The following is a 17,267-nucleotide window of genomic DNA, read 5'->3' as shown; positions in this document are numbered from 1 at the left end:
AGTAATGGACTCTAACATTTTATATCATTGTCTTAGTAATCTAATGGGATAGCAGCATTATGGAACCTACTTCTTAGAAAACAGATGAAACCAGCATCCCAGTCAACTCCACACAGGAGACTCAAACACTTGCAGGAGACTCAAAAACTTGTCACCATAGTGCCACTAAAACTTGAAAGTCTTCAAAGCTCCAGTCCCTGACCTTATGATGACATCACAGAACCAAAGGCTCTTTCTCAAGGATTATTAGCTCTGACGAGTTAACAAGGCTGTCCAGTTGGGGAGAAATAGTACAGAAGCGGAGGGGGGAGAAAAACCAATACGCTCATGAGTGGATCTGGTAAGAATATAAATAACCCTCGCAAGGCAGTAAGCATTAGTGTCTCTTCACAAACCAGTAAAGTGAGGATCGAGAGCCCCGGATGCCCGCGCTCACTTCACTTCACGAGCCACCTTGGGAGGCACAGGAAGAGAGCTCCCACTTGTGATGAGGCTACATGACCTGGGCTCAACCCTACCACCGTTCGCACTTTACCCAGTGTCTTGGAGCAGCAGGACTACCAGCGCATCAGCTTACAGTCTAGGGTTCTCTTGGATTTTGAAGGCATGCTTCCAACATGAGTGGACGTAATGCCCAGGTAACATGTTCTGTAATGACCTGGCCCAGGGGGCTGGACGGATACGGAGTTTTATAGAAGAATTGCATATGATTTAGTATGTAAATTTTTTTGGGGGGGGGTCTGTTATGTATCTTGTCTTCCTCTGTGAATCAGACAAATCGACCTCCCCGATCGATCCTCACCCTGCTGACAAGGATGGTGCTGAGCAGAGTGGAAGGCTGGACTCTGGGCGCAGCCTCCTCCTAACACATGCCTGTGGGTAAGCCTCCTACTGCTCCAGGTCTTCAGCTCTCTCAAGCAGATGCCAAGTCCCTCACAGGGTCAAGTAAGCACACACAGCAGGTGGGCACTGCTCTGATGGACTAAGGTGACACAGTAGCCTGTGACAATGTGCTAAAGCCTGACTGAGCTAATGGGCAACCACAACCTCACCACAATTTCAGACGCAGGAATAGAGAGCCTTACCCTGAGGCAAGAAAGCTGGGTTTTGTGGGGAAGAAGCTACCTAGGTCCAGGAGGAAACAGAACTGGAACCAGAGGCAAGAGTCCCCGGCTCTAGGGCTTGGTGCACCCTACTTGGTGCAAGTAGCTCTAGTGAGAAGGTGCTACTTGCCTTCTGTGGGAGCTGTGTACTGTGGGAAGGCACCATCTCACCTGTGGGACACCCTGCTGGAGGGGGGTGGGTGGGGGGAAATTCTGTCTCCCATTTAGATGTACCGATTAGAAAGTACCCACACCATCAGTTTCCAGTAGCACCCCGACTTTCTACAGCAGCGAGTCGGCAGATACTCTCCTCCTACGTGCACCGTGTATGAAGATGTATTAAGACAGCAGGGATAAGGAGATTATAATTTGTAATTAAATATTAACCTTTCTGACAGTATTAAAATTAAACCACTCAGAATTCTTCATCCCTAATCAGGTGGTTCCTGCCCGTAACTGCATCTTTCCTAATAGTCCTGCTAGTTTATGGCCCTTTCCAGAGTGCTAATTGTTTCAATCGCTGCCAACCTGATGAATCGTCTAAAGCCGCTATTTCGGCTGGAGCACATTAGCATGCCACACACTCCTCTTGCCTGCCCGCCTGTCTAGTGGGTCTGCGGTGGCTCTGCCAGAGGCTGAGCACAGCTGCTGGCAGACAGGTTAAGTTTTGAGTTTGCTGCCAGTTGCTCCACAGAAGGGGCTCACATAGCCGGGGCTCCCTTGCTTCTGAGGATCCCCAGGGGATCCCCAAGGGAACAACAAAGACACAAGCTGCAAGGAGTTCAGGACTCTGCTGCTGGGGCTACTTGGCTGGAAGAGGCCTCCGCAGCCCTTCTTTGCCTCTGGGGGGTGGGAAGGGAGGACTGTCCATGAAACCAGGCAGGCTACAGGAGTCTTGGGCAACCTCCAGGGCATATGAGGAAGGTACTTTGCTTTCACTGAGTGTTCTGTAGTGTCATCAAGGACTGCTTTCTCAACAGCATCTCCTGTCATCCAAGGCCTTTAAATGGAGCTGGAGAGAATCTGCGGTTCTGGGCTACAGGAAGAAGCAGGTGGCAGTCCCAGTTGAGGGCACATACTCAGTGGAGAAGCAGCAGACACTGTGCCATTCCTACTTGTTTTCTCCAGAAGCCTCCCTGGTTTGCTATAGCACAGGCCTGCCTGGCTGGGGCGCCGAGCTAGCCTGAGCTCCTGTAGAGAGAGGGGCCTCAATAAACCGTTATTAGCTGTGAGTACATCCAGCAGGATGCTTGCCAAGGACAGGGTGCTCAGCAATGTGTGGGTGACCCTCAGCTAGCTCTCAGGCTAAAGATGATCATGTCTACTTCACAGCTAAGAAACTGAGGCGTGAAAAGGTTAATTCCTAAAGCAATTCCTGGCTAGAGCCAAGGCCTGCTTCTGGGGCCTGGGCCCAGTTTTTTGATCTAAGCTGCTGCTTAGATTTCAAGACAACAAGCATAAATGCAAGGCTTTGCTGGCTTGTAGATTAGACCTTGGCCTCAATTCCTTACCTTTTTGGCATCTTTGTGCATGTACTTGGCTGTCTGCTTGGCCAGCTCTGTTTTTCCTAGGAGTAAGGGAGATGAGTTGGGTCAGGACCAGATGACAATCTTTGGAGTGCGAGAACACTAGGGACGGGCATGGTGGCCACAGCTTTGACTCCAGCATCCAGGAGGCAGACATAGGAGGAGCTACTTAATGCGTTTCAGGACAGCCAGGGCTATGTAAGGAGACCCTGTCTCAAGAAGTAAAAAGAACATTAACAAATGCTTCATGTGCGGACAGGAAACTAAGATTCAGAAACTCTCCTGGGGTCACCCAGGGAATGAGTGGGGAAGCTGAGACCACAATCAAAGTCTGCATTTCCTCTCAATTTTCCTGTGATGAAACCAAGGACTTTCCTCTGTAGCAGCACCTGAAGAGTGGAGGTGGGCAGGAGGACTCATAATCCAACATCCTTTGAAGCTCAGCACTACCTCATGTTGTCTAGGAGTGCCCTGACCTCCTGCCTCATGCCCTGCATCTCTCTTACGCACTCGTGGCCCAGGCGTTCTCCTGGACTCTGGAGCCTCAGGCCAAGAAAAGGCTAGGACAGAGTACTTCCCACCTGGAACGACTGTAAAGCCACTATGTGGTACACAGAGCTTCATGGTCAGGGTCACTGACCTTCTGGGATGTGAGGACAGTCGGGTCCATGAAGGTGCTGAGAGGGTAAGAGGTAGTGGCAATACCATGAGATACTTGTCAAGACCATGGAGGGAGGTAGGGGTGGAGGAAAGGCAGGGAGTGTCTCAGACCAACCAACTAGAAAGCATCCATGCCCCCTACTGCAGTCAGTCCTGCTGTGCACTGTGCACAGGAGTTTTCCCAAGCCTCCGAAAGGTAGGCTGCCCCAAGGACAGCTGGTGTGCTAGGCAGTGAAGGTGGTGCAGTTATCCCCAGAGGTGAGCCTGCGGGGATGCACAGTACCTGGGCCAGGGCTAACAGGCTCCAATGGCCTGGTGCACCAAATGAATTCAGCCTTGCTCCAGCTCTGGGCACCATGGCACGTGATTAAGAAGCCCAGGTCTTCTTGGTGGCTCTGTGATCTCGAGCAGCTGCTTCTGGAGCTGTCAGGCTCAGGCCAGATGATTCTCTAGCTCCCCTGCCCCAGTGGTCGGTCTGCCCATGATTACCTATTCCAGATGATCCCAAGAAGAGGAAGACTAGAGGGTGCTCCTCATCGTACCAGCCGTTCTCCTTCCGTCGGATCGCTACGGCCAAACACACAGCACGGGATGGGGAGGGAGACAGATAAATCAATGACACAAAAGGCAGGATAATTATCACTAAGTATACAATATGTTTTACTGCTCTGCGCCCACTCAGAGTCCTCACTACCATTAGTGCTGCCTAATCTGATTAGCCGGCAAGGCCCCTAGAGACACCTAATCAGGTTAGCATGGATTTGGAAAGCTGCCCAGAGCAGATTTCGGATAAAGTTTTCCAGGATGAGCACTCAGCGTTGCCAGGGAAACCGAAAGGCGGGTGGATGGTGAATGGAGGTGAAGGGGGTGGGGACTGGTGGAGGAGAATCTGAGAGGACCGTTAACTCTCGCTGGTCACCCCTCTACTCACCTGGGAAAATAGCAGAGACTTTTATGGTGATACTTAGGGACGTAGGGAGGTGTTAAGATTTGGGTTCTTTCCCGTTTGAGGAAACCAACTCTGTCCTGGTGTGTGGGTTAGGAAGTGGAAACAGAGCCCAAAGCATTTTCTGTAAGCCAGCCAAGGGTGGTGTAGAGCTTTGGGTCCATCTCTGCTAACTATGGCTTCTGGAGGGCTTAGGGTGAGGAGTGGGACAGATTTGTACTAGGTCTCCTGAGGCTCTTCTTCAAGAGGAAGTAAGTGGTCAAGGGCTATGCACAAAGGTGAGGAAACTGAGTCTCAGCTACAGAGTGACAGGATGAGACTGCAAGTGGAAGAGTGGGGAGTGGAATGAGGCAGAGCCATAGGAAGAGTCGCTAACTGAATGCCCTGCACACTAGGTACAACTGGAACCACCAACAGTCTGTTTATTCCAGACCCACAGAGACACCGAAAGGAAAGGATTTCTAACTGCATTATCTGAACAGGAAACAGAGGAATAGACAGAGACTTGTTTAAGTCATGTAGCTGGCAGAAGGCATAGCTGGTAGATATTCTGCCATGCTCACAGACAGGATCCTAGCGTAGTTGACCTCTGAGGGGCTCCACCCAGCAGCGGATGCTGAGACTTCACAGCCAAACACTGGGTAAAATGTAGGGAGTCTTGTGGAAAAGTGGGGGGAAGGAGAGAAGGACCTGGAGTGACAGGAGCTCCACAAGAAGACCAACAGAGCCAACTAGCCAGTACCCGAGGGGCTTGCAGAGACGAAGCAACAACCAAGGACCATGCATGGACTGGACCTAGGCCCCCTACACAGATGTGGCCAATGGGCAGCTCAGGCTTCATGTGGGTCTCCTAGTAAGGGGAGGGGGGTTGTCTCTGACATGGACTCTGTTGCCTGCTTTTTGATCACTTCCCCCTGGCAGGGCTGCCTCGACAAGCCACAGGGGCAAACTCTCAGTCTTGAAGCAATTTAATGAGCTGGAGTGGGTGGGTGGTGGCTCCCCTTTTCTGAGGAATAGGGGAAGAGGGAGGGTAGGAACTAAAATTGGGATGTAAAGTGAATACATAAATAAATTAATTTAAAAAAGAGTTGCTTCTTTCCCAAAACTTGCCTTTACAAACAAGAACAACAACCCAACAAACAAAAACCCCATGCCCGATACACCCGCATTAAGAAGTGAGCTCCAATCTGGGTCACACTAATGGAAACACAGTGGTTAGGAGCAGGAAGAGGACAGAGGACTGTACAATGTCAGGGTTTGTCTGCAGATGGAAAGTCTGTCTGGTCTGGTCCCCAGAGTGTCACAGGAAAATAAGAAAAGGATAGATGTCAGAGAACAAGGCCTGGAAACGTCCCCAATGGAGGAGTCAACAGTCTTAGTGTCTGCCAATCTGGAGGGTCAAGCTCCCAAATGTTATGCAGTTTGGCATCAAAGCAGCTGCAGAGCTGATGACAGATCACAGGGGCAGAATCTGGAGTGGTGGTGGGCCCAGAGCGAAGGGAAGGAGAGAGCATAAGGGATAGGTGGAGCAGACTGGGTCTGGGCCACCTGTCTAAGGCAGTAAGCCCTATGCTTGTTTTCTTCCTCACCTTCTAGAAACAGATGGAAAGAATGCACGCTCATGGAACACAGGCTAGCCACCTGTGCTGACAGGAGTCGCTCCCTGAGAAGGGCTGGGGGAAATGGCCTGATTTCCCCCGTGGGCTGAAGTGTGGATCTTCTCTAAATAACTGGCTGGGGTTCTCTGAATGGCCTGGTTAGGGGGGTACTCAGAGTCCTCATGGGCCTGAACACAGGGATAACGGAGGAAACTCAAAGCATGTTTAAGCAGGAATCGCTGGTGCCAACAGAAACAAGGAGCTAGGGGTGAGGGGTACTTGGGGACAAGTTCAGGTACTAATTGGCAGAAGTTAAGGCTCTGTGGTCGCTATGTGTGAACAAGTGTGTATATGTATGGGCAGGGTGACAGAGGGTCAGCGGAAAAGAGCCATGTTCTTTCAAAGGCTGGCAGATATGGCAATCTTTGTGGAGAACAGAGGAAGCCTGAAGCAGATTTAGGCTTTGTGTTTTTGGGGAGGCAGAAGAACCCAGCATCACTCAGACAGGTGGACTGGCACCCTCAGGCAGGGTATCGTGTTTGTGAGGCTCTGTTCTTGGCTGTTCTTTTGGGGTAGCATCCTAGCCCAGTGAGAGCTGCACACTGCTGGGCTGTGCAGCACACATACACACAAACACACCATGGAGAATGTGGAATTGAATTACGCCTGGGGCCATCTTTCCCCTTCCTTTCTAATAATGCACCTGGGAGAGAGCTCTTTATAATGCCAGGCAGACTCCACTGCACAGCTGTCCCTGGTCAATTCTGCCAGACCCAGGGCATGAGTCTGCGGTGGGCCTGCTCTGGGGTCCCTGTGAAACAGGCGAAATGCCAACCATTAAACAATTATAACTCTGGATATTTCTAATAATATCTGAAGAGAAAAACGGCCAAGCAGATGGAGTCCGACAGAATGAAAAATGATGGCAGCTAGGAAAAACTGGGGAAGGCGAGCCCCAGGGTGTGATGTGGCTGAGGGCTGAGGCTGGGGAGCCTGCAGAGTCCTGTCAGGCCAGGGTAAAGGTTGGGCCAGATGGAGAGCTGAGTGGACCCATATCCATGTGGCCATAAGTACTGACGCTCTCACTGTGGTTCAGCAAATGTGCGACTTACTCTGCAGTACTTTACAGTTTATAGTTTACGAAGAACCTCTATATCAATGACCTCACGTTGCCTCATTATGATTCTATGAGGCAAGATGGGCAGGGAACTTGATTCCTGTTTTATAGATGAGAATATGCACACAGACGTTAGGAAATCTGCTCAGGTCCACAGGGACATAATCAGAAGAGCAGGGCTTTGGCTCACTGTGGCTGACCCCTGAGCCTGCCTACGCTGTGTGAGGACCATAGCAAAGACAGGCAGCTCTCGTAGTCCTGACTCACTCTCAAAACTTTCTTTCTCCTGCAGTTTTCCAATCCGACAACCTCAGCCATCCAGCACTGTGCCCTTATCCTGTCCTCACTACTGCTCTTGGCTCTTCACAGTGCGAGGTGGGTGGTGGGTGGTGCCTTTTGCATGAGCAGCTCAGTACCCCGCACCCCGCAATAGACCCCAGCTCTATAAGTTCCAACCAGGCTGTACTAGTGCACATCGCACGTGTGTCCTGTCTCCCACCAGATGCTTTCTCCTGGCCACGTCTGTTACTGCGAGACCGCTGAAACATGTATGTGTTCCAAGCCTTCAGGACTAGTTCCATCATAATGCCCCTAGCTATCAGGTCTGCGGTATGCATTCACTTACAGCGTGGTGTGGCGACGCCGTGAGTTAAGAGGAGCTGGCCTGGAGTCCTGTCTCCTGCCACTCCTTTATAGTTTTGGCTTCTTCACTTGTAAAACACACAGGCTCATATGCTGTCAGCTCCCCGTGAAGAGAAAGTGAGTTAGTGGTTAGGAAAGCATGAAGACAGGCTGCTGAGAGTAGGGCGAAAATGAGGGGGAGAGCAACGGGAATCACAGTGGTGGCCCTGAGGGCAGTTAGTGTCGGTACTTTAATTTTTTTGACTTTTAATTATTTTTTATGTTTTTCCAAGACAGGGTTTCACCTACAAGTAGATCATTATGATAGGCAGATTTGGGCCCAGGGGTCCCGCTCAAACTAAGGCACCAGCCAAGGACAATACAGGCGGTAAACTTTACACCCCTACCCAGATCTAGCCAATGGACAGAACATTCTCCACAGTTGAGTGGAGAGTGGGGTATGACTTTCACACGAACTCTGGTGCCTCATATTTGACACGTTCCCTGGAGGGGGAGACCTGGTGGCACTCAAAGGAAGGATAGCAGGTTACCAAGAAGAGACTTGATACCCTATGAGCATATACAGGGGGAGGAGGTCCCCCTCAGTCACAGTCATAGGGGAGGGGAATAAGGGGAAAACGGGAGGGAGGGAAGAATGGGAGAATACAAGAGATGGGATAACCATTGAGATGTAACAAGAATAAATTAAAAAAAAAAAAAAAAGACAGGGTTTCTTGGTGAGCCCAGGCTGGCAGAACTCAGAGATCTGCTTGCCTCTGCCTCCTGAATGCTAGAAACAAAGGTGAGAGCCACCACCACCTGGCTCAGTGTCAGCATTTTAAAATATCTCAAGTGGTATACATTATCTGTCTCATACAGGAAGACTCTAGGAACATCAACTAGGGGCATCAATGTAAGGGATTCTTCTGCCTGTGCCTTTGTATCCAGGGGAAAAAGTGCCCTAACCTGAATCTGTTCTAGGAGGCAGGTGCTGGACACTCTAATTCCCCAGGGGTCCCTGAGCCTAGCTTCTCACTGGTTTCAATTCTTGGTATCTCTGGGATTGCAAAAAGGAAGGCTGATTCTCCAACTCCCGTTTTACAGAGGACAGTGTGGTTGGGAGACTCAGTGCTGTGGTCACTTCTGCTAGTCTCTCCTGAGCCCTCTAGGCGGCCTCTGCAAATAAGCTCTTGTCATGCACTTGGTGTGCACCTCTCAGGTAAACGCTGTCACAAAGATCTAGATGGGGTGGGTATGCTGGGAGTGTGGCAGAGCAACTGCATGAGGTGGAGTAGGGCATTCTGGGAAGGCTCTGGTACTCTAAAAGTTCTTCCATCCAGCTAAAGGTTCTGGGGCAGCTTGAGCAGCTGACCCATACGTCTTGATAAGTTCTTTTATTTTAACATTTATTTTTATTTATGTATCTGGAGGACATAGAGGGTGTCAGTCCCCTGGAGCTGGAGTTATAGGCAGTTGAGAGCCAATATGGGTGCTGGGATTGGAACTCAGGGCCTCTTAACTGCTGAGTCATCATCTCTCCAGTCCCTCTTGATAAGTTCTAAAGGTCTCATGTGGGAGGATTTTCAAAGCAACCCAGTAACCTGGAAACACAGCTATTCCATCCTGTGGCATCTCCTGGGGAACTAGTCCTATAGCGCGAAGCTTGTGGTTGGGAGTCATCCTTGTGTATACCAGCAGTATCAAAACGGGCTCCCTAGCCAGGCAGTGGTGGCACACCCCTTTATTCCCAGCATTCAGGAGGCAGGGGCAGGTGGATCTCTGTGAGTTCCAGGACAGCCAGGGCTTCACAGAGAAACCCTGCCTCGAAAAACAAAACAAAACAAAAGGTTCTGTCTTCATTTACCTCTGTACAGCTTTGTTCAACCTTTGTACAGCTATGGCCCAACTCTAGGAAACAGTTGACCCAAGGTAAACTCTGACCTCTGAGAAAAAAATCCACAAGCCCAGTAGACACCAAACCATTAATGTAATGACAGGCATTCACAGGAAGCGCAGGGAAAAGGGCCTGAGCACTGGGAGAACTGGAAGGTGCGCCAGGGGAGGTGTGTGGGCAGCCCCTGCTGTAGGAGTGCAGTGGAAGGAGAGACTTGCATAGTGCGGGGGATTCAGAGAATCTACTGGGCCCTGGGGGAATGTCTGTGAGGCTCATGTCTCACATAGACACAGTTCTGAAGCTGTCAGGTATGTGCAGGCTGACCTGCTGCTCACCCAGGAGGTCAAAGGCCAAGGAGTATGGCTGTAATTAATGACCTTACTAGAGTTCTCTTTGCGGTATGCTTGTGAGCTACCAGAGGACAAGTGCTGTAGTTTCTCTTCTTTCCTCAGCACACTTGACAGGGGCGGACAAGGGACAAGGGACCACACCACATAAGTGAATTTTATTAACTACTTCAGTGCCTACTTTGAGTGGCGAGTGGATAACACAAACATGTCCCCAGTATCTTTGCACAAGGCGCCTGAAGTCCACTGCTGCTGGACTGGGTTAGCTAGTATATAGGACTCAGCTGAACCCTAGAGTTAGGAAGGCCTGAAGAACAGCTATAGGCTGAGAGGGCAGCAGTGACAGACAGACAGACAAGCAGAAAGGCAAAGGCAGGCTGTTGTGGTTGATGTGAGTGCTCAAGCCGGGGCCGAGATGAAGGAGGTGGCGGTGGCAGCATCAGCAGGCCCTACATGCCATGTCAGGACAAGAAGGACCACTCAAAGGATTCAACAAGGGGTGATACTTAGATTTGTGTTTTCTTTTCTTTAAAATGAGTTATTTTTATGTGCATTGGTGTTTTGCCAGCATGTATGTCTGTGTGAGGGTGATGGATCTTCCAGAAGTTACAGACGGTTGTGAGCTGCCACGCAGGTGCTGGGAACTGAACTTGGGTCCTCTGAAGAGTAGACAGTGCTTGTTTTGTTTTTCGAGATAGGACTTCTCTGTGTAGCCTTGACTGTCCTAGACTTGCTTTGAAGACCAAGCTGGCCTCAAACTTACAGAGATCTGCCTACCTCTGCTTCTGGAATTACAAGCTTCAGCCAGCACGTCTGGCTTGCAGCCAGTGCTCTTAACCACTGGCCATCTCTCTATCCCTACCTAGATTTGAGTTTTCTAAAGATCACTCTGGCCCACGAAGAACATTGTGTGGCCAGATTGGAGTGTCAGGCTGTGATGGCTCATGCTATCAGCTTGGCAGGTCCTATACTCATGGAGGAGACAAGCCTCTGGGCATTCCGGTGAGGGATGATCCAGCTTAGGTTACCCATGGTGGTACCAGGACATGGGTAAGGGTCCCAGACTCAATAAAAAGGAGAAAGTGAACTAACACCAGCATTAACTGCTCTCTGTTAGCGAGTGCCTGAAGCCCCTATCACCATCATCTTCTGCTATTATGGACTGTATTCTTGAACTATGAACCCAAGTAAAACCTTTCTCCTTTAGGTATTTTACCACAGCAATGAGTAGTGATGTACAGAAATAAATGATGGACAGAAAAGGAAGTGAGGCCAGAGAAGACAGAACTACAGGGTGAAGAGGAGGGAAGGCGGAGCCAAGGAAACGTCTATGTTTCTACCTAGGAGTCCAGTGCCTGGAGGCCTAGTTCTGAATATGCTCGGCAGACAGCCTTTCTAGGTGAGTGGGACTTGTGCTGCACTCCCAGGAAGTTGGCCAACCTTCATTTGACCAATACCAGCTCGGGTTCTAGAAGGAGAAACTCACTTTCCATGCCCATGTGGTTTGTAGGTTGGCCTGGTGCATCATGTGACCTTTAACAGACAAGAGTGCCCATGGGGTCAGGTTTGCCGGGCTGGTGCTTTAGCTCCTCCATTTGTAAGGCAGTAACTGTGCGCCAGCCTTGCTAGAAGCCCCGCAGCTGGGGATCACACTGATAAATTCACTGTATTACTTTGCACAAATCAATATCCCAGCACTTACCAGGGGTTGATGTGACCGAAATTGGTTTCAGCCAATTCGTGAGGGTAATAAATGGCCATTTATCAAATCAATTCATTCTGCAGCACTCCTCTAGCTGCCCATCCTCATGGTACCCATGGGGTGCTAGGCTCTGTCCCCCTCTACACAGTCCCTAATACACATGCAACACTAGCTTGGGGAATCCAGAGAGGCCTGACATAGCCTCTAGTTACGACAGGCCTGCTGGGGTTCCAGGGCAGCGGGGTCCTGAGTACTGCTTGCCTACCACAAGTTCAGACTCAAAGAGCCTTAGGCTTTGACTAGGCTGCTCATTCCTTCTTTTGGGATACAAGACGCTTCTGGTCACAGGAATGAACACGGTACAGGACATTCTCAGTGTGATCCCAGCTGCAGGGCTCCTCAGCAAGGCAGATGCACAGCAAAGGAAAGCAAGGAAAGGGCACGGTCTGTACAACATGGACCCCCCAAGGGTACTGTTTCGTGTAGGGTCACCAGAACCATAGCAGGGCCAAGCCATATGGGACAAGGAGTGGGCCTTTCTCGCAGCCAGTTTACTGCTGACCTAATGCACAGTTCAGAAGACAGAGAGGGGCTCTGAGGGAAGGGAGTTGCCAGGGTGCATATTCTGACAGTTCTTGGAGGTAGAAAGTAGATCACCTAGTCTGAGCCAATTGCAAGGGATGACATCAAGACAAGCACCAGAGGTCAGCTCAGAGCCCGGGAAGAGGCAAGCTGGGACCAGGTGCCCAGCTACAGGTGGAAGTAATCAGCTCTGGGCTTGACCTCAAGAGTACAGGACCCAACCCAAGACATCTTAAGGACAGGACTAGGCTGTGTGCTGTGTGCCACAGATAGGAGAAACATGGGCTTCTGAGTCATGGGTGTTGGTCTTAGTACCTCACTATAAAGGAATGTGGCCAGGCTCTGTGGCTCATGTCTGTAACCTGAGCACTCAGGGAGGCAGAGGCAGAGGCAGATGGGCACTGTGAGTTCGAGTCCAGCCTGGTCTACAAAGTGAGTACAGCCAAGGCAAAGAAAAGGCAAGGAAAGTGGTGCCTAAGAATTGAGATACAGAGAGGAAAATGTAAAACACTATTTCTGGGGAGCCTTTTGACTTGTGAGCTTGAGGGGCTGCTGAGAGGTGAGGGCCAGAGATTAGGATAAAGCCTATTGGAAACTGGTCTGTAGGAAGCTGAATCATCATGAGGGCAGCTGTAGTCCAGTTCAAGTTGATGTGAGACTGCAACCAGTAGTGTGTTCTATTAGGCCCTCAGTTAGGGTCCACCCCTCTATTTATATACTGGACACCAGTGTATAACCAGAACCCAAGAGCATCCAGGTGCAGACTGGGCCCACACGGTGGCTCTTCCCGGCACCTGCCTGACCCTGCAGGCTGCCTAGATGGGATGGTGGCTTTGCTTCCTTGGCTCCACTCATCTGCTGAAGGAGTCAGTCCTGCTGAGGGCTCATGAGTCTCAGGACACACGAGGACGATGGAGAGAAGACTGGGCAGCTCAGCTGTACTTGGGGTAACTTCCACTATTTAATAGTTACTCCTGAATGCGTGCCCAAAAGAAGGCAGCCTAGATTCCAGCCTGATGGATTCTTTCTTAATAAGCAGAGCCTAGTGAGTCCCGAACAGACACTGGGCAGCATGTAATGGGACAGAGGCTTAGAGGGACCAGTCAACAGGCCAGCAGACAGTTTAGGATAGAAGGTTTTAAACTCTAGCTGAGTGGCAGATAGCCTAAAGGGTCTGTTAAAAATATAAAAACTAGGGCTGGAGAGATGGCTCAGTGGTTTAGTGCACTATTTGCTCTTCCAAAGGAGCTGAGTTCAATTCCCAGCACCTACATGGTAGCTCACAACTGTCTGTAACTCCAGTTCCAGGTGATCTGACACCCTCACACCAATGCACATAAAATAAAATTAAATAAATTACTTTAAAAAACCCATAAAAACTAGGCTCTGACTCCACAGGTATAAACTGAGGCCTGAGACAGTGGCTGCTGGTCCAGAGACCATCCTAGGAGAAACACTTGTCTTGAGGGGAGACCTCCCACCCCAGTTTAGTCTGGCACAGGCAACTGCTTCCCTGCCTCTCCTGCCTTGAGTTACCCTAAAACAGACACAGGTCCATAAAATGAAGAGGAGGTCCTTGCCCTCAGTGGCACACACTGTCCATGCTGTCCTGGGCACAAGGGCCTCAGGGTGGGGCTGAGCCCGTCACCAATGGGGAAGAAGGCACTTCTTGGGATGTTTTCCATAAAATCCAGCCATGCAGTTCCTGGCAAACCATTCTCAAAGTTTGGGGGTGAATCCTGGGCTGGCTGGCATATAGAAACTAAAGTCTTACTCTACCTTAGCTACCCCTCTCTAAGTCTCAGGTATCCTGCCTTAAAAGTGGGAAATGGGGGTTGTGGACCAGATAAAGAGTTCTAATTCCATGCACAGGGAAACAGCCTCAAGCAAATTTCTTAAATGTTGTATCATGTTCCTTTGTACAATGGTATTTGATGGTGTCCAACTCACAGCATTGCTTTAAGGACTACTAAATTAGCTTAAGACAATGTCTGGGGTACAGATGGTACTCGGCAAATAGTAACTGAAAATAAACTGCACCTCTGGCTTTGGGGCAGCAGAGCACAAGCTACCCACCCCCCCCCTACTAGAGCTGAGGACAGGACTCACCAGCACCCACAGTGGCGATGGCGCTCTCCTGGCCAATGATGTGTTCCTTCAGTCGCTGCTCTAGTGGGAAGCGGCGTCGCTCCTCTGCCTCACGCTTTCTCTGCTTCTCCAAGTACTGAGGGGAAAAGAACAAATGGTTCAGGGGGGCTGGCCTCAGCAGGACCTTGGTTTAATCTGTCCGTTGGAGGAGGGGGAAACTGCTGATGTTGGTGCCCTGGGGGCCCTACTCTGGCTGATGACCACTGGAGGCTGGTTCAGGTCATTCCTCGCCCTTCTAGGACATGCACGAGTTGCAGGGCCTGACCACAAACAGTTCTTGGGCAGAACCCACCACTCTCCTCATGGTTTGACAGCTCTAAGTGCGTATACTGTATCTTTCACTAAAGATGCTACTGCAGAAGTTTGCTCATCGTCTGAAAGCTACCTCAACTCCACAAAAAGGAGAGAACAGCTGGAAAGGATGATGTGGTGTATAGAAAGGGGGGGCACACAAATAGAGAATGCTTGAGTGGGGCTCTCTGGGACAGGGGACTGGAAGAAGCTGGAGGACTGCTGACTGACTGGGCAGTGGGGGCTGAGGGTGTGGGCCTGACTGGGAAGTATTTACAAAGGCGGAAACTGGCAGATCCTAAACCAAGAAGCAAATGTCAGGTCTTCAGGTGGCTTTTCTCCCCAGGCCTCAGGGATGTGGGCATCTCTCTTGGAAAAGAACTGTCAAGATAAGGCCCTGTCACAAAAGTTGTGGTTGCAGATTGTTCTTGTGGGCAGAGTGGATGAAAAATACCTGCTACTTGGGTAGTGTTTTCCTGTTATAGTAGTGACCTTGACAGAAGTTAAAAAAAATAAATAGCAAACAATCCAATTTTGGCTGTTGCTATCAGTCTGTAGCTGAAAGCTCCCATCAGTCCTCGGTTTCATATGGAGCAATAATTCGGGGCCGATCCCAGTGGAGTGACGCTTGCCGGCTGGAATCCAGAGCCACTGTGCAGCTCCCTCAGGCGCCACATACATCACCTGGCTCTGCCAACTCCAGCCATATATCTGCCTCTTCCTCCTCTCTGTCCACAAGCCCATTCAGCACTCAGGCCCACCGGGCGGGGAGGTGCTGATGACAACACACTCTCTCTCTCTCTCTCTCTCTCTCTCTCTCTCTCTCTCTCTCTCTCTCTCTCTCTCTCTCTCTCTGGAATGGTGCCAACTTGTTGGAGAGACCCTAGAGGAGCCAGAAGGCGAGGCTGGCTTGTAAGGATGTGCTGGGCACATTTCTACACTGCCCTGAGACTGCTGTGTGCCGGCACCATGCTCAGCACTTTATCCACTGCCTCAATTTATAGTCCCCTCCCATGAGAAGGTGGGCTCTTCTTCAGGCTCACAGTGAACATGCTCCTCTATAGACAGATATGAACTCCAATCACCTCATCCATTTAAGAGCTAGTGACCAGCGATAGTAAGAACCTCCCAGAATCTTCGTTTCCTCACCAGAGCATGGAGACAGTGCTTGAGGAGGAAACGAGACAAGCACTTGGCAGAACCTGGCATGCAGCAAGTATGGGAGGGTACAAGTGACTCAGACGTCCTAGAAATAAATACCTACCTTTATGAAGCATTTGAGCCCATTTTTCTTTCTTCCTTTTTCCTTTTCCTTCTAGGAGTGGGGACTGCGCCTAGGATTCTTGTTCATGCTAAGCAAGCACTTTAACTCTGAGCTATGTGACAGGCCTGGTCTTGGATAAGCACTACTTCCCACAGCTTCAATCCCAGCACCTGGGAGGCAGAGGCAGGCAAATCTCTGTGAGTTCAAGACCAGCCTGGTCTACAGAGGGAGTTCCAGGACAGCCAGGGCTACGTAGAGACTCTTGTCTAGAAAGAAAGAAAGAAAGAAAGAAAGAAAGAAAGAAAGAAAGAAACAACTACTACTTCCCTTTACTCCATTTGGTAACCAGTTGGCTAATGTTTTTTGAGGGGGGTAGGTGGCTGGGGTATAGTACAGGATTCCTATTATCTAATTCAATTATAGGCAGAGTTCCACAGATTGAAAGAAGGGGTGCTCTGTCTTAAAGGGAAGCCAGGAGAGAAGTCTACTGCCTTGGAAGCACCTCCTGAGGCACCCTCTCTTGGAACCTCAGTCTGCAGGTGCTGTCTCCAGGAGACACCTTGACTACTTGAGGCAGCCATCTCTGGCCCCCAGTTTTCCCTACATGGCATGTACTCTGTGTAGTTTCCATCTATGGACCTCATAGAACACACCTTTCCTCCTGTGCCAGGCAAAGCCTAATGAAAATTTGTATTCATTTTGTTGAATGAGGCGTGACTGTTGTGGTTCCTCAGGAATTCTGCAACTCTTCTTTGTAGCTCAAGATTTTATGTTGCTTTAGTAATCCCACTAATTTCTTGGATGAAGGGCAAGAGTTCTAACCGCTGTGGAGGTGAGCATGGGGTGGGAGTGGGTGGGGGTGGCAGGGGGATGATTGAACTGGTTGGTTTCTTGGGAGCTTCCTAGATGGCACTGGGAAAGGTTCCTATAAAACCAACCCTAGAATACATACCAGATCCTCCCAAGCCTCACACATTTAATTTAGAAAAACATTTCTGAAAGTGTACCAGATTGCTTTGATAAAAATGTACAGGAGGGCTGGCAAGACGGCTCAGTGGGTTAAAGTGCTTATTCACTCTGCGGACCTGGCAACCTGATTCCAACATCCAGATCCTATGGTGGGAGGACAGCACAGACTTCCACACATGTGCACCGTGGAGCACACGAACCTGCATTTATATACACGTATATCACACACACCATACTGGGGGCTAAAGGAGGCCAAATGTACTGCTTTCTGTTGATGTGTCATGGTGTAGAAGAGTCTGTACTAAATAAGCTTTTAATGTGTATTATTTTAAACTACTGGGACCTGAGTACTGGGCCTTGTCCATACTAGGCACAAGTCACTTTTTAAAGGCAGCTAGCCTGAGCCCAGCCTTGTGGAAAGTTATTCAGTAGAAAAAAGAAAAAAAAAAAGTCTGGAGAAGGAACATACTTGATTTGTTTTGTTCCCCCAACCCCCAAG

At 49.9% G+C, this 17,267-nt stretch overlaps 1 protein-coding gene across 1 annotated transcript in view; it reads right to left on the bottom strand.

Annotated features, from left to right (window-relative positions):
* CLPB (ClpB family mitochondrial disaggregase) overlaps nucleotides 1–17,267 on the bottom strand; it is a 130,755-nt gene that overhangs the window by 10,851 nt on the left and 102,637 nt on the right. The window contains exons 7-9 of the mRNA XM_084769108.1: nucleotides 14,206–14,320; nucleotides 3,779–3,856; nucleotides 2,615–2,670 (exon numbers count right to left, since the gene is read on the bottom strand). Of these exons, the coding sequence (XP_084625234.1) occupies nucleotides 2,615–2,670; nucleotides 3,779–3,856; nucleotides 14,206–14,320 (249 nt within the window). The remainder of the gene's footprint in view (nucleotides 1–2,614; nucleotides 2,671–3,778; nucleotides 3,857–14,205; nucleotides 14,321–17,267) is intronic.

Source organism: Acomys minous (genome assembly GCF_964271855.1).
Source record: "Acomys minous genome assembly, chromosome: 2".
In the NCBI taxonomy this organism is placed as follows: domain Eukaryota; kingdom Metazoa; phylum Chordata; class Mammalia; order Rodentia; family Muridae; genus Acomys; species Acomys minous.
The sequence above is the reverse complement of the archived record's forward strand: the minus strand, read 5'-3'. Positions and strand labels throughout refer to the sequence as shown.